This window comes from Ornithodoros turicata, chromosome 4 (assembly GCF_037126465.1).
Source record: "Ornithodoros turicata isolate Travis chromosome 4, ASM3712646v1, whole genome shotgun sequence".
Taxonomy (NCBI): domain Eukaryota; kingdom Metazoa; phylum Arthropoda; class Arachnida; order Ixodida; family Argasidae; genus Ornithodoros; species Ornithodoros turicata.
In genome coordinates this window covers 82262080-82281398 of record NC_088204.1, presented here as the reverse complement: position 1 = coordinate 82281398, position 19319 = coordinate 82262080, and the positions used below count along the sequence as shown (strand labels likewise).

Sequence of the window (19319 nt, the reverse complement as noted above, 5' to 3'; positions counted from 1 at the left end):
GGTGAGATACGGAGCCAGCGCGGGAGCTCTGTTCCTCACACCTTTCCTTCCCCTGGTGAAAAGAGCGCATGGCGGGACGAGAGGACGTCGTGACGTATGCAACTCCCCTCACGTGACCAGTGACGTATAGCGGCACAGCTCAAGCATGTATAAGCGGCGCGTGAGCTGCGAAGAAAAAACAAACAAGCAAGGCATGGAGCCTTCTCCACGTGACGAGAGCATCGTGTCGGCCGTCCGCGGCTGCTTTCTCCGACTGGTTTCTGTAAATTCGATTGCGCAGCTATAACGCGTCGCAGATCGAAAATATCTTTTCATGGTGACTCCTGATGGAAAGCTTGACAGACGAGGCAGGATTTCGAGCGATGTTAAATCTCGCCTCATTGCTCCTTTAAATTGCTGTTTATGCACCAACTGCAAACAGCGTAGCTCGTGCCAGAGCTCACCGATTGACTCTGCACGCCCTCTGCCGCTCGAGTATAAACACTCCTCGTCGGACGCGTTCGTTCGTCGAGGGTATGACGGAGTATAAACAGCCCTTTACTTCGACACAGGAGGAGAATATTGGACGAAGAGGCTCTTCAAGATAGCAACATATAATTGAATCAGATGAAAGATGAGTCAGGAGACGAACGCACACGATACTTAGTATCTTCTACGACGTCACATGTCTTCGGACGATCGGTACCTAGCCCATCCCTACCTTTGACTTTCCTTTCAACTGATGACTGCATATATCGCGAGTTAAACACCTTCGTTAAATGCACGAACCACTTGGTTTTATGCAGATGATGCAAAACGAAAGAGCAGCGAGTGACTTTAATCTCCAATGAGCTTACTATCATTCACTGTCTAACCAACTAGTTAAGGTAGAACCTTATCGGGAGCCATCTCGATACCGTACACAAGCGTACGACTCAAGATAACGGCATTTGTCATCGGCTATGTTTGTCTGGAAATGATACATCAATGCTGAGATAATGCTGTCTTCAAAGCTAGACACGACTGACAAGAATTGCTTAGCTGGACTGGTCCTTTAATTCTTATCTGATTCACCAACTGCGAGGATAGAAATCCTTGTAATCTAAAGAGGAGACGGACGAGATCCTCGTTATTATGCAAGCCAGATAAGCGGAGACCATATTTGTTGGCCAGGAAGCTTGTATCAGATAAGAAGTCTTCTGTATAGTCGTGGGAGGTGACGAGCAGTGACTATAAAGGGGTACTAAGCAATAGTGATCGCTCATTTGCATACATTTGTGACGATTCGAGCAAGGACGAGATGCTTGATAGCCTTCTAAGATGGTGGGAAATCTCTTTTAAGATGATCATTTTGCTTTCCTGAATGCGTGAGCGAAATTGAGAATTGAGATTGGTTCAACATTCTCTCTCGCTATGACTATGACAAACTATGACTCACAACGTTTCTATATAGATATCTGAACCTGATCAGAGGTATAGTGCGCTGATGTGTCCACAGTGACAAGCGCAGTTACGTAGTTCTGGTAAGAAAATTATTCGGTGTGAGCAGCCGTGAAACAAGCTCTTTCTGGCTCCCGGCAAAAGGAAGGGTTTCGTTTTTCATTCCTTATTTTTTTCGTTATTATACCGAAGGGATTCGTTATTTTTGTATTATTAGTCGCTTTCTCTCCTCAGTGACACACTGTGTCACAAGCAGGGGCTGATTTGACGGGGGGGGGGGGGTCCGGATGCATTGAACCCCCTCCATTACAGTCGTTACATAGAGTTTCAGTTCACCTCGGTTGTGTAGTAGCATGCTGTCCAAGGCAGGACCCCCCCCCTCAGAAAAATCTTGAATCCGCCTGTGGTCCGATTAACGCGCGCCGCATGAAACAGCTGTGACCGCTCTTCGTCGTGGTCACCAGGACAGCAGTCTTGCCGCATGCCTGGGCTGGCGGTTAACGTTTTGGTTTCGGTTTCGTTGTTAGTTTTGTTCGCGTTATGACCCGGCAAGGAAGAACGTGGCCTAGAGTCATGAACCTTTATTACGATCCAACATATTCACCTCGAAGGTCAACGCACTTGGCATATCATTCCTGAAACTTCTTTAACCATTAAAAAAAAAAAGAAGAAGAAATCGGACGTCTGCTCAGCGAAATATGCTTCGGCTGCTCCTATCATATCCGATAATCTTTTTCCTTTCAAGCAAAAAATAGTTCGATGGAGCAAAATCCGGCGAGTACGGCGGGTCTTCAACGAATTCAAATCGTAAGTCATTCAGAACCTGACTGCTTTGTGAGCCTGTGCATCGTCCTGCGAAAGGAGAATGCCTTTCCGTAGCTTCCCGCGCCGTTTTCCGTCAGATAAAGCAATACTAGCATGCTGCATAAACTGGTTCACCCTTCTGGAGATAGCCAGTCATCAAAACGCACTCCCTGTCTGAGAGAACTGTGACCATGACGTTTTCCGCTGATCGTTGAGTCTTGAATTTCTTCGGTCACGGAGAACTCGAGTCCCGCCATTCCGTGGCCTGTTTTGTCTCAGTATCATAGTGATGCAACCATGTTTCACCAACTGTAACGCGCCACTCAAGAAAAGAACCACAAGAACGCTCAAAATGCTGCATAATCAACTTGGAGGCAGCACTCCCAAGCAGCAGAATGTACTGAAAGTGGAGTGCAATAGGGGTGGACGGTATGTGTCTTTTCAATGTTCTTTAGCTTCACGAGTGCGTTCAAGGCTTCCAAATACCCGTCCACCCCTATTGCACTCGACTTTCAGTGCATTGTGCTGCCTGGGTTCGTTCAGCGTTGTTTCTTATCGGCAGCATCGAAACATTTCGTCATCCATTTGGCTGACAGTTTCCGCATACCCAACTCGAACCCAATGCGTTCTCGAGATTGGATAGAGGTCTACACAATTGCCGAGTGTTCGCCGATTCGCCAAAGTGAGGTCATAGGCACATGCAACACCGTTGTAGTCCACCGGCGTGTCCTTTCACCTCCACCATCGTCACCAGTTCACAACCCACCACTATACCAACACTGTTAGAGGTCTCCCCGATCTTCCGGAGTCGTCTTTGTCAAAATCCCACGCTGAAAGTTGGCACACCACTTTTTCTTTCACGGGTTGAATGTGACGGGCACCCGTCACTTGATGTTTGCATCATGCGCCCACAGATTAGCCTTGGAGTTCTTCTGCATGAACAGGAACTTCATGACAGCCCGAAGTTCAACCATTGAAAATTTCACGCTTGTAGTAGAAATGGTTGTGTTGTATAGCCCCAGAAACAATGAAAGGGAGGAAACAATGGGGGGGAAACAATGAGGAAAGGGAGAGAGAGAGAAAGAGAGAAAAAAAAAGACCCCAGCAGTAGTCTTTATTCTTCATCCTCGTCTCCCTATTTCCGTCTATGATGACGCGATGACGAGATCGCGTTCGTATATCCCCGAAGTAGCAGAACGATAAAAAGGACTGCCAGGTACACAAAACGCAAGAGTAAAAACCGGGGCTAGTGTACCCAAAATACGAGAAAGTGGGAGGACGATACTTAAGGCAGTATGTTGAACATCCTCCGACACTAGCTTTGTTTCCCCCTTTTCTGGCGAAGACCGTCCTTAAGTATCGTCCTCCCAGTTTTTCCCTTAGGGTACAGTCCCGGTTTTTACCCTTGTATCCCCGAAGTAGGTCAGGCCCTGAACTTTTTACGTATATTGAATTCGCAGTATTGAGATGAGTTCAGTAATAGAGCAAATATGGCTCGGAGTCCTTTACGTGCTGGATTCACCAGGTGGATAGAGACTGAAACACACAACAGACAACCATAACGCAAGCCTCAATGTGCAATTGCGTTGCAGTTGTATTGAAATTGTGCTACTGCAGTGTCCTTTGGCACACTAAATATCCTGAACTGCCACAAAGTGCCGAAGAACACGAACCACCTTTGTTCAACATGAACCTAGTCACCAGCGACAAGCAGACGTTGTTATCCACTCGGCCACTCTCCAAGTCGCCTTCACAAGATCAAGGGTCTCGTCAGAGTTTTGAACAGCCAACGGAATCTCTTCTATAGGTGGTCCGTACTTCTATCGCAACGCCGGTCCAGTAAAGTATTTCAACAGAAATTTTCTAGCATTCCCATCCGGGTGATTAAGGCCAGCGATTCATTATACAACCGGCTTGACGTTTTAATTCAGCAACCATGCTCAGTTGATCGTACACAGAGATCTTTCGATTGTGTGAATACTGGCATCATAAGTATTACTCTTCTGGTCTTGCGTAATACACCTGGAGGTCCTCTTGTGTGAATCGCGTGGGCGTTACTTCTGTGCGAGACGTCGCATTGTAATTCCGCGAAATCGGCGAGTGAAATCGGTCGCTTTAATTTGCTTCCTGTCTAAGAGCAATCGTGATCTTCACCCAGATATGCGCGGAGGCGGCCGTTCTTCTGGACACCAGCCGGGCGTGCGCAGAATATTCAGCTTCACTCACTTACTTGTTGGAACTGCAGTTTTTAATGTGCTTATATGCAGCACGCACAGCCCCAAAAGTAACGCACGTGTCAAACACATGCCTGGCACAAATCAAAGCATGTTAAGGAACTATAGGCGGCTGCTTGGGCAGTTACGTTAGTGATGTTAGGTTAGGTTAGTTAGTGCTAGTTAGTCCTAGTAGAGTTAGGGTTAGTGGGCGGACTTTGTGCGAAGATCGGCTGCCATCCGTCTATATATTATTTCCTGTTAGCACCACGAAACAACTGGTGTAAAGACGTGGACGTAGGTGGAGAGAGCAGCGAAAAGGAAATTGAGTAAGGGGTTAGGATGCGTATTGGCTCCACTTCAGTGTAAATCCGCCGGGAAAGTCTGCCGGAAAACCTGAACCAGCACAGCCGGTGGAAGGATTCAAACCAAATACCTCGCAGTCCTTAGCGCGCATGTAAAGGATTAATTAGGTGACATTTAACGTGGATGGAAATCATAGGCTTCATTCGTCCAACTGTCCATCAAGAACCATCACGCAAAATATTAATAACTGCGCGATCAAATTTACAAAAACAGTCGGAAAGCAGCCGCGGACGCCGACACAATCCTCGCGTGACGTAGAGAGGTCCCTTTTAATGCGTCAGCATTAGAAAGCTCATGACAAAGCGAAAACGGCGATGTACATCTGCTGACACGAAAAAGAAACGAGAAAGAAGGAGGTACTATCACAGGGGCAGCTTGAACGAAAACAACGAAGACAGCGGGGAACGACACGCGAATTATGGTACCTTTAGACTCAGACTGCGACTACGACTTTAGGGTCTCAGTGACTGCGATGGATCCTGATGTACCATCCATTCAAATCAAGGGCTTCTCTTACATCAGTGGAGCCAAACGTCCTGGAAACCGAAAGGCCGGAGGTGTCATCTACGCTAAGGGTGGCATCAGCGTTACACATCGAGAGATTCGCCACAGCGTTCACGAATACGATGACTCCTGTGCCGTATACGCCTTCACACAGATCTCAACCTCGTCACTGTGTACCTGTATACCTTTAGGCCATTGACTACACACAGGCAAGCGGCAACCGCTGTACACCACATCATGGGCACCGTTATATGCTTACTCAGGAGTTGGTTGCCATGGTAGGAGACTTCAACCAAGACGATGTGAAAGACTTCCAGTTCGCCTTAGATATGCGTTCTCTGTGCTTTGCCCGTTCTGCCATCCCCAAAGGTTCCATCTCCACTGACCAGGGAACGTGAACCAGGGACCACGACTACCAAACGACGCCTGCGTGTACTTAGGGTGGCGCAAGCCAACTTTAGGAAGATCCATTCGTGGATCCCTTGGAAATTGCTTCAGCACAAACCTTTCGAAGCGCCTTACGGTAACTCCTTAAGTTAAACGCTAACACACCCCCCGAAACGCAAACATACGTAGAAAAAGAAGGAACCAAAGAGAAAAGAGGAAGCCAAAGAAGGAACCAAAGAAAAATCAGCAAAAAAAAGAGAAAAGCGAAGGAGGAAGCACAAGAACGAACCAGAGGCTCACGCTAACACATTTCCAAGGGATCCACCAATGGATCTTCCTAATACACGAAAGTAAACTCTACGACAACGCCTGAGAAATCCCTCCTTTCTTTTTTTTCTTTCGTTTATTTCTTTACAGCTCACGCGCCGCTTGTACATGTTTAAGCAGTACCGCTCTACCACGAGTCACGTGCACGGGGAACACGTTACGTCACGACGTTGCCTCGTTCTTCGATACGCTCTTTTTGGCGAGTGGAGGATTTTTTGAAAGGTGTCTCCGGAATAGAGGCCTCGTGTGCGCTCTCTAGGTCGCCTGCACTCGTCGTCCTTTTGCAGGAACTCATTTTGTTCATTGTAGAACACGCTGCAGCGAAAATATATATATATATATATATATATATATATATATATATATAAATGATGAAAAATAGCATACGCTCTTTGTCCGCTTTGTCCGCTCTTTGTCCGCTCTTTGGCCGAAACAGCTGTCCAATGCTGGTGTGGCGACGTTTGGGACTTATAAACACATATATATATATATATATATATATATATATATATATATATATATATATATATAAAGAGGGGAAAAGCCATTAAAAAAATAAGTAAATGATGCTAGACGTGTTTGAAATTCAAACTTACAGATTAAAATGGCTTCTATGGCTGCACGTAGAGAAACAGATACTCATTGAACGATGCGACAGCACCAGAGGACACGTGTTTCGCCGTGTTTGCGGCTCGTCGGCCCTGGGTAGCTGCGCATCGTTCGGGATTGGCAAACCAGGGGTCACTCGCTCGCTGAGTGACCCCTGGTTTGCCAATCCCGAACGATGCGCAGCTACCCAGGGCCGACGAGCCGCAAACACGGCGAAACACGTGTCCTCTGGTGCTGTCGCATCGTTCAATGAGTATATATATATATATATATATATATATGGGGGTCACCTCTGTGCTCCTTTAATGCAGCGGAACTTCCTAGGCCAAGGTAAGACAAAGTCCGAGTTCGCCTAATCCCAGTTGTCGTATTAAAAAGGTTGGACGGGTGAGAGGCTTTGGCGTTAGGCTTCTGCCTAACGCGATCTACCCTAGCAATCTGAGCAATTCCACGTGCCGCCATCTATGGGTCTCCCGAAAACTGGCGCTACCGGATGGACCTAATACGAGGCTAATCCTTGATTGGCCACTTGCGCGCGTCTCTCCCACCCATTCTGTCGCCCACCGCCGAATATGTGCCCGCGCGTCGGACTTTTGCGCCTGCGACGCGTGTCTATCGTTGGCCGCCGCTCTAGCTGCCGCTCGCCAAACCTCTCGCGGCAGGCCACTGGATAAAACGCTGGAGAAACGCCTCATGCGGTTGGGCCTTGAAAGCTCTCTTGCGCACCAGGATTTAGGGCCACGCTCCTGCTTTTTGTGCGACTACGTATCTCGGGGATTGTAATCCTAATTTCTAGTCTCTCTCATACACTCATATGGGTTACTTCCCATTTCGTATGAACGGACAGATGGATGAACGGATGGAACATCTATGGGAGGATGTTTAAGATAAAAAGAGGGATTCGTTCCTCTACAGACAGGATAAGGACATACTATGTAAAATTATTAGCACACACACACGTTTTCGTGCAGCTCAACGAATTAGATCTTGCGCTAATCTTATAACCCAGGATCCACATCGCGCGCTATCGTGATTGGGCAGCGACTGTGATCGCCCTCAGGAGAAAGCGCCTTCTCGCACTGCCGGTCCCGGGCTGGCAAGATGGCGACGATGGCAGCGGCCCGCACGAAGAAAACAACATGGACAAACGCCGAAATAGCATTTAGATTAATGTTAATTTCTTTCAAGTAGACATTCTGGACCAATGTTTTCATTTGAAACTCCGGTGGGTATTGTGCACAGCTCTTGCCAGACGGCGTCAAATGAAAACCTGGATCACGAACGTCAAGTGCAGGCATGTCCAGCGGGATTGCGCCGACCAGGATCCTGAGCCGATCCAGATTCTATACGACAGTGCGTTTAGCACGTAGGACGGATGGATAATTGTGACGAGTAGATTATCGCATAAAACACGATTACGCACAATGGGAACAGGAGAAACGGTAGAACACAGATATACGAGGGTGGTTCACTTAAAAATGTACTGACGAACAATGAAAATGAATATTCCGAGAAACAGCGTATCATTTTGCTACGTACTTCCCTCGCTTTTTCAAAGCAGGTGCGCCATCCTTTGGGAAGCGCCTGTATTCCACAAGAGAACAAATTTTTCGCTGGATGCGTAGTCATTCGTGCGCCGCTCGCTTAAAATATTTGTCGGGGCCAATCTTCAGGCCGCCAAGATCATCATCTTGAGACCGCTGCTTGAGACAGCCGAATATGTCATAATACGACGGCGCGTGAGGTCAGGCGATAATGGCGCGTGTAGAAGGCACCCAAAACGAAAATCAAGGATGGTTAAAGTACTTGTACGTGACGTATTCGACCAGGCGTCGCCATGTTGGAGCAGTATGCACTCTTTGCGAGCAGTCCACGACGTTTAGTTCTGATGGCGGGCTTCAAATATGCGGCCAGAAGATCAAAGTATGTTTCATTGTTCGCTCTTTGTCCCCTAGTCATTTTTTTTTTTAAATTCCGTTTTAGCGCCGCGAAGCAACAGAGAGAGAGAGAGAGAGAGAGAAGAGAAAACGGAGGAACGCAGTGGTGACGACCCACTGGATCGGCTGAGGAACGGGACCCAATAAGGTAGTCAATGTTAGAGTGCTGTTGCTGTAGCCAAGTTGGAATATACGACGACAGAGCGCGTCACGGTCTAGAATGTGTTGCAGGCAGTGTAGGATGCAGTGGGGAATATCAACCACCACGCCACAGCTAGTGCAGAGGGGAGTGCTAGACTGACACGTTTTGACTAGAAGCAGCGGTGTGCGGGCGACGTTCACAAGGCGACGGCGAAGGAGCGATTCCCCGTGACGAGTGCAGCGACACCTAATAAAGAAGTCCATTGAGGGGTCGATTGATTGCAGGTGACTGTTGTAGGAGGCAGCCTCAGCTCTGAACGCTTGGGCACGAGCAGCACACCGGCGGTGGATAGACAGATGGCAGGCAGGAACAGTAAGGGGCAGATGTACAGTGGCAAGAGTCATAACTTGTGCAGCACGTCGTGCAGCCGCATTTGCGCGTGAATTACCGGATAGGCCCACATGCCTGGGAATCCATTGCAGAGAAAGAACGTGACCATTGGCACAGAGTCGGTTGTATGCCAGGATGATAATGCTGGGTAGGTTACGTATGACGGTGGTACGGGAAGACAGCAAAAGGAGGAGGGAAGCCCCGCTGTCAAATGAGGACAATCCAGGACCTCTCAGGTGGCAGGCCAGCAATGTATTCTAGGGCCGCGAGGATGACATACAGTTCCACCTCAGTAGAGGACACGGGATAGGGCAACGTGCAGGCTTGTTCGTGGTCCGTATCTGTGCATTGGCTGACTGCTTAGCGTGCTGGCCATGTCACGTCGAGATACCCGGGTTCGAATCCCGGTGCAGGCAGTGCTGTCTGCGGTTTTTCTTTGGTTTTCCCCTCAGGTGCTGCCAGACATGTCGGCATAGTTCCTTTAGAAGTCAGCCCAGGACACACATTCCCACAGAGCGTTAGTCGTGGTGTTGCCCACCACTGTGACGCCGACAACGGCGAGGTCTTTCGCTAGCACCAGGATCCACCCCTGACTAGTATCACCACCATCACCACCACCGTATCTATGATGTAAAAAAACTGCCCCCCGACGTGTGAGGCAACACAGAAGTGAGTGGGGTTCGCACCTTCGATAATAAGGAAACGAATGACCGACTTTTGCTCCTCCCTGATGCAACCCGCCTGTACGTCGCCGTGCGGAGCTCGCAAAACTTATCATACAGAGTAGAAGATCTGCACTACGGCCCGCAACAAGAATATTAAGTAGTAGGTAGAGTTAGGTATTAATGTTTTAAGGTTATTTACTGAAACGCTCTGCATTGTTTTTTCAGCCCACGCTCCTTTATGAACTCTCAGACGCAGCTTTGAAATCTTTTACCTTGCTTATCTGACAACGTTTCGATTGGCACCAGAAATTACGAAAGAAGAAGCCATGCCCAAACAATTTCGTCCCACATCGACATGATGGAGAGAAGCAACATTAACGAAAAGTGACGCTCTTATTTCACAATATACAGGGTGTGCGTCACGCGCAAGAGTGACCAGAATTTTCTTAAATTCGTGGTTTGTTTTTCTTTCCGAAAAGTCGTTGAATATATCTATTCCCGATTAGGCCTACTCAAAAGTGGTGGTGTATCAGTAATTAGTGCAGCCGTTAATTAACTTTCACAATTAATCTTTGTAATTAGCGAAAATAGGTTGAACACGGAATTGCAAAGTTGTAGGGCTCGACCCTGAGGAGTCTCGTCCGCTAAAATTGAAACCGCAACGCTTTTCAGTGATTTTATTTTCGGTATCTGCGTGGTTTTTGGAAGGTCTGGAAGCGTTGCAATCAGCTTTCGGGCGGCGTTTTAGCGATAACTAGTTTGAAAAGTGGCACCACTATTTATCCTCACACCACTCCAGGGGGCAGAGTGTGGGGTGCTCCATGTTTTGAGGAACAGCCTGACGTCATTTGAGAGAGGGTGACACCGAAAGTGGGATATGAAAAGACCAATGTTGTACCCATTACCAAAATATGGTATCGCGATACCGATAATCGTTACTTGAGTAAAAAGTATCCAAATACCGATATCGACACTTCTTTTTAAAGTAAGTATACCGATACAGTTAGTAAAACAAAAGTAACGCGGTACTTTACCCGATACTTTTGCCTGAAATACGAAGATGATGCAACATAGACATATCCCTTACGTAAACACCCCGTTTGTATAGTAGCAAATTGGGAGAAGACAGTTTTGCTGTAAGAAAACATTATTATTACCTCGGACACTTTGCTTGACTTTTATCAATGGTTGGTTCTCAAAGTCTTCTTCTGCCATCCTAGCCGTGGTCTCTCCGGCAGCTGACAGAGGCCAGTATGACAATTACGTTAGTGTCAGACCCGCACATACCGTGGAGTCCAATGACGAAGGAAACTTATCCGAAGTTAACAATACCACAGTATATGTGAGGTTGACTCAGTGCGACACGGCAGCTTAGCAGTGAAATCCAGAGCGCACTGTCAAGGCTTTGACCTCTGTTCGTTGACCTCAACCCTTTTGTTGAGCACAGCGTGGTTATATCCTCCAGGTTCAAAGAAAAAAAGTGAACATGTGTTTCGTATAATTCCATAATTCTACCTTGTATCTTACAGTACAGAAGTATCCTACCTTGACGACCCACTCATGAGCAGTGGCGTATCTAGAGCTACCTGCGCCCATGGCAACATGGTTTACGTGATGTCCTTGGGGATGCGCTTTCGTGTGGTCCGCACTAGGTTTCACACTACAACCTCCCTAATGGCGGTTGCTTTAGATCATTTATGAATGTGCCAGGTTGAGTGCCTGACCTGGCACATTCACACCCGACCACGTAATGGCGCCCCTGTTCACCTGGCGCCCATGGCACCTGTCCACACCTGCCACACCCTAGATACGCCACTGCTCATGAGTAAGCTTAACGCAGTCCATCATGTGGTTTACAGCGGTTGCCGCTTGCCTGTATGTAATACCTGGCTGGGGGTACACAGTAACGACGTTGAGATCCGTGGGAAGGCGTAAGGCACAGGACTCATCGTATTCGAGAACATTGCTGCGAACCCCTGAGGTGTAACGCTGACGCCATGCTTAGCGCAGATGGCAACTCCGGCCTTTCGGTTTCCAGGACGTTTGGCTCCAGGGATGTAGGAGAAGAACTTAATTTAGATGGGAACATCAGGATCCATCGCAGTCACTGGGACCCTAAAGTCGCATAGTCGCAGTCTGAGTCTAAAGGTAACATAATTCGCGTGTCGTTTCACGCTGTCTTCGTTGTTTTCTTTCTTGTTGCTCCTTCCTTCCTTCTCGTGTCCGCAGATGGACACCGCCGTCTTTCCTTTGACATGAGCCGTCTAATGCTAACGCAATTAAAAAGAAAAATTACTCCAAAAACCACTACGTGTCGAAGCTGCTTTTTCTGGTACATTTTTCGCTGATGGTTCCGGTCGGTAAAGCGGAGGTTCCGAAAGCGTCCGAAGTAAAATTTAAAAAGTAGTCAATTAATGGGCGTATGATTTGAGTGTTACAAAAAGAAGAGAGGTAGTTATTTCCATTTTTCCCCTGTCCACGCTTGCTTACTCCTACTTTTGTTTCACTCTTATGACTCCGTCGCGGTGAACAATATTTTTAACTATATACGTATCTGTAATTGAAATTGCAATTGTTTCTGTAATTGTATTGTCATGTGTAATAGCCCCGGGAAGCAACTGTGGCTATGAAGGACGTGCAGGCGTGGACAGACAGAGGCAGGACAGGAGGAGTTAGGATGCGTCCTGGGTCGACTTCAGGGGGAACTGTTCCGACTTCCGTCTGGAAAGTGTACTGGAGAGGACAGCAGGAAGGAGTAGGGAGGTTATATGCGTCCTGGGCAGACTTCTGGGGGAACTACGTCGACATTCGTCTGCAAAGTCAGCCGGAAAACCTGAGTGAGCACAAGCGCTGCCGGGATTCGAACCCTCCACACCTCCCAGTCCCGGCGTCGAACTGGCGATCATACCTATACAGTGGACCCTCGTTAATATGACCCCCGATAATCTGACATACGCGCTTTACGACCATTCTCCTGGGGAACAATGCAGTGAAACCTCTACAAATGCCCCCCTCCCGTTAATATGACAGTTCCGCGTTATGACCAATTTTTTTCGGGAACGACCATGGTCGTAATAACGAGGGTTCACTGTATCGTACAATCACCGCTGCTCCATGCAAATTGTAACTGAACAAAGAAAAGCGGACGACATAAACCCCACCTTCGTCGTGTCTAGTCCAGGGGAACGTGCACCGATATCCTGCGCGAACCGATTCTGCAACACTCTATTAATTTATTGGAGAATGCGGCATTTATTAAGCTTCGTCGTCGGAGCAACAGCCCGAACTTAAAGGAGAAAACGCTGCGGTGGGGATGAATTTGGTTTCACGGCACGGACGCTTCGCATCGGATGTACAACTGGTAGGAAGCAACAAACTGACCTTCTTTAATTCAATGCGTTTCAAGAGACTCGTTAAACGGGAGCGTCAGTAAATAACGGTCTTAAGCGAAGCACTTGAATCGAGGCCCGTTGCCAGATTACAACTGTTTGCGAACAATGCGCCAGCCTTTGTTTAGGTACTGAGGGAGGTCTTTCAGAAGGAAACATTTTATTTTGTTTCTCCAAAAGAATCGAGATGTCTAAACGCTTTGGGGGCTTCGTAATTAGATTGCATGACAAAAAAATAAATAAATAAACGCGGATACATTAAGGTAATATTTTTTTTTTTAGGTAGGCAGACTCACTTAATGTGCAAATTAGCTCCCAATTATACTTCCTTGTAGTTTGAGGGAAAAGATACAACACCATGTGTTTTCTCTTTTCACTTAAACTCAAGGAAGTGTCATTTACGCCAGCTTGCTCGAATTATACTTCTATGCTGAATGGAGACGTTAGACTCGACGTGGTATGGATTGGCTATATTTTTGTAAAGGTTTCACGATTCGCTATTGTTTTCATGATGTACGTACTTCTTTCGCAATATTTGCACGATTAATTACGAATTTTTCCTACGAGCGGATTTTTCCGACGAATTGATAATTTCCTCTACACCGGAAAAAGTTACTATGTGAATGTGTGACTATGTGAATTTTGTGACTGTAGTACACACAAGGACAGTGCAGGGCCCACACTGCATGCCGTACCATAATGGGGCAGAACATACTGCGGAAATGCTTTCTTTTCCAATGACCTATACGTTGTACGTGCTGCTTATTGGTCCTCCAATAGTAATCGATATTTCCTCGTTATTTCCGCTTTCGTTAATACCCCCCCCCCCAAACCCACACAGACACACATAAAAGAAATGATGATGAGATGGGGCTGATGCCGGCAAGCAGGCTGGACAATATTAATAATAATATTTCCCACATTGCATGGGAGGATTCCAATGCTAATGATTGCCATGTATCACTATTATGGAGTTCATCATCTACAATTTCGTACTACCCAGTGAGAAGAAGAAGAAGAAGAAAAAACGTTTTAAGCACAATTGAGTTTCAATCCGCGCGTAGATTATCGCGTTCACTGCAGGGATTCCCCCATTTCTGTAGCAGAATCAGTTTCACATACGTGGGAAGGTCGTGCATAAAAGAAGAACGGAACAGTCTTATCCTCGATCAAGGCCTTTGACGAGCGCGTTACACACGACGCTTTCTGGAACAATACTTGTTAGCAAAGCCGCAACCATTCCTGTGATGACAAGAGCAGATAGACGTCTCCACTACATGTTGGGTACATACGCGTATGCTGGAATGTTTACCCTTTCCTCCTCCAACCAAATTGACTGTCCCCACCCCCCACCCCCGATAAATGTGTATTCAAACGACTCATCCCGTGCACGTAGCGCGCAAAAGAATCTTAACGAATTACCATAGCGAACAAAACGAAATCGCTGTCCTTATCGTAAGGATTATAGACTACTTCTGTTAAAGATCTCAGACCAGTGTTGAGAAAGTGTGTCGGATGCTGTTCTCTCCGTCGCTGCCCTCTCTGAGAGTGTATCCCAGATTCGCCGTATAAAAGCTGGTGGAGGCGTCAGTGAAGACACATCGTTCTCAGTTGCAATAGAAGACATGCAGCTCCTGGTAAGTGGTCTAGCGGTGTTTTGAGGCGCTTTAGATGGGAACGAACCGAGTCTACTTGAAGACATGCAGTGGATTTCTCAAACAGAGACAGTGGAAGTTGGATACGTCGGAACTTGGTCTTGTAGAGCTTTCAATGCGGGAAGGAGTTGTTGAAAGTAGGAATGCCGCAGCGATTAGGAAGCACTATTTCGATGATAATTTTAGCGATGCGTGGAATTACTTCCGGCTGGTGCTAGGAACCTAAGTAGGAGTGTCATGCAACATCTAGCCGAAGATACATAGAGCTACGTCAATCTTCGACTGCAGTGCTAGTATATACACTTAAGTATAGCAGTAGGAAGCATTTCGTCGCACATTGTTCACAATGAACAAGCGGAAAGACTTTATCGGAAGATTTATCGCTTGATTCGTTCGAGTCCGTCCAATGCGCCAAGGCTACCAAATCGAACGGAGGGGCCGCTGACGTCAGCAACTTGGTGGCAAGATACAATTTGCTCAGACACACTGTCTTCCGCGAATGCCGTTAAATACGGATGCAATGAAAAAGCAAGCGTTATTGTTATTATTCTGAGACCACGTAGCTTACACCTCTTAGTACCTCGCATCGGTGGAATATTTGCAAAAGCCAGAAAGGGAAACGAATCTGGCGCATCTGCTACGAGAAAAACACAAGCAAACTAACTGATACACTATCATCCTGCAGGGTGCCACGCTTTTCCTGAGCCTTGCGGCCTGCGCCTTCGCGGGTTATCTACCCAATGTCCCCGCCGGTTACACCGCCTACCGTGTTCCCCTTAGCGGTGGTGCTGCTGTTGCCGCTGCCCCAGCCGTAGCCGCTGCCCCAGCTGTTGTCGCCCATGCCGCTGCCCCGGCTGTTGTCGCCCATGCCGCTCCAGCTGTCAGCTACGCTGCTCCAGCCGTCAGCTACGCTGCTCCAGCTGTTAGGTACGCCGCTCCAGCTGTCAGCTACGCTGCTCCAGCTGTTAGGTACGCCGCTCCAGCTGTTAGGTACGCCGCTCCAGCTCCAGCTGTCAGCTATGCTGCTCCAGCTGTCAGCTATGCTGCTCCAGCTGTTAGGTACGCTGCCCCAGCTGTCAGCTACGCTGCTCCAGCTGTTAGGTACGCTGCCCCAGCTGTCAGCTATGCTGCTCCAGCTGTTAGGTACGCTGCCCCAGCTGTTGCTCAAACCGTCGTGCACCAAGCCCCAGCTGTGACTGCCGTCCACGCCGCCCCAGCTGTCGCCCACGTTAGGCCAGCCCTCGGATTGGGCTACCAGGCTGGACTTGGCTGCGCTTACGGTGGATTTGGCTGCTACGGTGCCGGACTCGGCTACGGCGCCGGATTCGGCTACGGTGCCGGACTCGGCCTTCGCTACGGAGGAGTCGCTGCCCCAGTTGTCCACCATGCCCCAGCTGTTGCCTATCGTACCGCCGCTGTTGCTGCTCCCGTCGCCACCTTCGGAGCCGGTCTCGGCCTCGGCCACACCCTTGCTGCCCCAGTTGTCCACCACGCTCCAGCCGTCGCCGCTGTTCGTCCAGCTGTAACCTACGCTGCCCCAGCTGTTAGGTATGCTGCCCCAGCTGTTAGGTATGCTGCCCCAGCTGTTGCCCAAACCGTCGTGCACCACGCCCCAGCCGTCGCTGCTGTCCGCCCAGCTGTGACCTACGCTGCCCCAGCTGTCAGCTATGCTGCCCCAGCTGTCAGGTACGCAGCTCCAGCTGTCACTGCCGTCCACGCCGCCCCAGCTGTCACTGCCGTCCACGCCGCCCCAGCTGTCACCCACGTTAGGCCAGCCCTCGGATTGGGCTACCAGGCTGGACTTGGCTGCGGCGCTTACGGAGGATTTGGCTGCTACGGTGCTGGACTCGGCTACGGTGCCGGATACGGCTATGGTCTCGGCCTCCGCTACGGAGGTGTCGCTGCCCCAGTTGTCCACCACGCTCCAGCTGTTGCCTACCGTGCCGCCGCTGTCGCTGCCCCAGTCGCCACCTTCGGAGCCGGTCTCGGCCTCGGTCACACCCTTGCCGCGCCTGTTGTCCACCAAGCCCCAGCTGTGACCTACGCTGCTCCAGCCGTTAGGTACGCTGCTCCAGCCGTCAGGTACGCTGCTCCAGCCGTCAGGTACGCTGCTCCAGCCGTCAGCTACGCCGCTCCAGCCGTCAGCTACGCCGCTCCAGCCGTCAGCTATGCCGCTCCAGCACCAGTCGTTCACCACGCCCCAGCCGTCGCCTACCGTGCCGCTGCTGTTGCTGCTCCAGTTGCCACTTTCGGAGCCGGACTTGGCCTCGGCCACACCATTGCCCATGCCCCAGCTCTTGCCCAAACCTTCGTCCAGCACGCCCCAGCTGTTAGGTACGCCGCCCCAGCCGTCGCTCACGTGAAGCCAGCACTCGGATTCGGATACGGAGCCGGACTCGGATACGGATACGGAGCTGGATTCGGAGCCGTTGCTGCCCCAGTTGTCCACCATGCCCCAGCTGTTGCCTACCGTGCCGCAGCTGTCGCTGCCCCAGTTGCAACCTTCGGAGCCGGTCTTGGCCTCGGTCACACCCTTGCCGCGCCTGTTGTCCACCAAGCCCCAGCTGTGACCTACGCTGCTCCAGCCGTTAGGTACGCTGCTCCAGCCGTCAGGTACGCTGCTCCAGCCGTCAGGTACGCTGCTCCAGCCGTCAGCTACGCCGCTCCAGCCGTCAGCTACGCTGCCCCAGCCGTCAGCTACGCTGCTCCAGCTGTCAGCTACGCTGCTCCAGCCGTTGCTCACGTCAAGCCTGCCGTCACCTATGCTGCTCCTGCACCAGTTGTTCACCACGCCCCAGCCGTTGCCTACCGCACCGCCGCTGTTGCTGCCCCAGTCGCCACCTTCGGTGCTGGTCTTGGTCTTGGCCACACTCTGAGCTACGCTCCAAGCGTCGCTGCTGTTAGGCCAGCTGTCTCCTATGCCGCTGCCCCTGTTGTCCACCATGCTCCAGCTGTCGCTGCTGTCAGGCCTGCCTTCGGTCTCGGCTATGGCCTTGGCTACGGCTATGGCGCCCCAGCCGTTACCGCTGTTCACCACGCTCCAGCCGTCTCCTACCGTGCCGCTGCTGTTGCCGCCCCAGTCGCCACTTACGGTGCCGGTCTTGGACTCGGCCACACCCTTGCCGCTCCAGGCTTCGCCACCTACCATGCCCCAGCACTGACTGCTGCCTATGGTACCACTGTCCACCACGCCGGTGACCACCTTAAGGTCCTCTCTCCATCTGCTGCTCACGGTCTCTACGCCGGTGCCGAGCCCCACGTCAAGGTTCTTGTCCCAAACAAGAAGAAGTAAATTATAGGTAGGTTTGTGAACCAGAGAAACTCCGAAGACTACTTGTTGGCACCCGATGTCTCTGACTCATAAAAGCACACGTTAATACCCCCTCCTTTCTTTAACAGGTAGAACTATATAACCGGGCCTGTATGAGACGTCTACGACCGACACACCCAGTATTTATTGTCCTGCGTCAGGATAGAGTGCCCCGATATGAAGCATGTATTGCTGTAAACAAATGTCAGTCATAGGAGAATAAAAACAGTTCGTAAGAACAAAGCATGACGTCGACTTCCATCTCTGTGTCTCTAGATCTGGACCACCCTTCTGGGGATTTTTAAAGCCAATGCTACGCGCAACTGTGAGCGCGTGTTTGATAGAACCGAATCACTTGCTCTGGCGTTCTCGCGCCTTAGCTACACCCACTGCTTTCGATCGGTACCTTCATGTCATACATGTTGATAAGTCAATACTCTGTGCAAGTAGGTCAGCTGTCTGCGCAGCTCCCCAGGTTCCTTCTCACCCCTATTGTCTGTTGAGTGACCTCACTGATCCCTGTCACGTTCAAGTCTGAGGCGCAGACGAGTGGTTTCCTTATTGCAGCCTTGTGAGTGGACAACCACTTCATCGTGCGATTTCCCCAGACTGGGAGGTATCCGGGTTCGAATCCCGGTGCCGGCTGTGCTGTCTGGGGTACCTAAGAAGTCTATCCAGGGCGTGACGACAACGGAGAGTCCCTTTCACCACCAAACTCTTCCTTGGTCACACTATCGTAGGGTATGCCGGAAGTTAGATTCGTAACAATAAACTAGGATAAAGGGTGAGCTCGAACAAAAGACGGCACGCACAAGAGCGCCCTGTTACTGTGCCCCACCTCTGATGACCAACACCTTAGGGTTGAAACCGACGATATTTAGAAAGAATAGCGTTCGAAAACTCCAATTAGGGGTCTCCGTCCCAAACCATAGCAAGCTGCCGCATCTACTGCCGCCTACTACAGAACCTGTAGATCTCTGGTCTCCCGGCAGCCGAATTTGGCCGAATTCACGCTACTCAACGAAACTACGGACTTGGTGTAGTTTGAGGTTTCTCCTGTGTTTTCTTCCGACGCCATCAGACCGATGTCTGCACAGTTCCCTTAGAAGTCGGCCCAGGATGCACATTCCCCCTGAGCGTTAGTCGTGACGTTGCCCACCTCTGTGAGGCCGACAACGGCGAGCTCTTTCATTAGCACTACC

General features: G+C 49.7%; 2 protein-coding genes across 2 annotated transcripts in view; one reads left to right on the top strand and one right to left on the bottom strand.

Moving 5' to 3' along the window:
* Positions 1–19319, bottom strand: part of LOC135392146 (uncharacterized) — a 188139-nt gene that overhangs the window by 148172 nt on the left and 20648 nt on the right. The window lies entirely within an intron of this gene.
* On the top strand, positions 14778–18347 carry LOC135392141 (fibroin heavy chain-like). The gene is made up of 3 exons (XM_064622831.1): positions 14778–14789; positions 15493–18110; positions 18211–18347. Exons 1-2 carry the CDS (start codon positions 14778–14780, stop codon positions 18097–18099), a joined length of 2619 nt encoding a protein of 872 aa, XP_064478901.1. The 3' UTR covers positions 18100–18110; positions 18211–18347.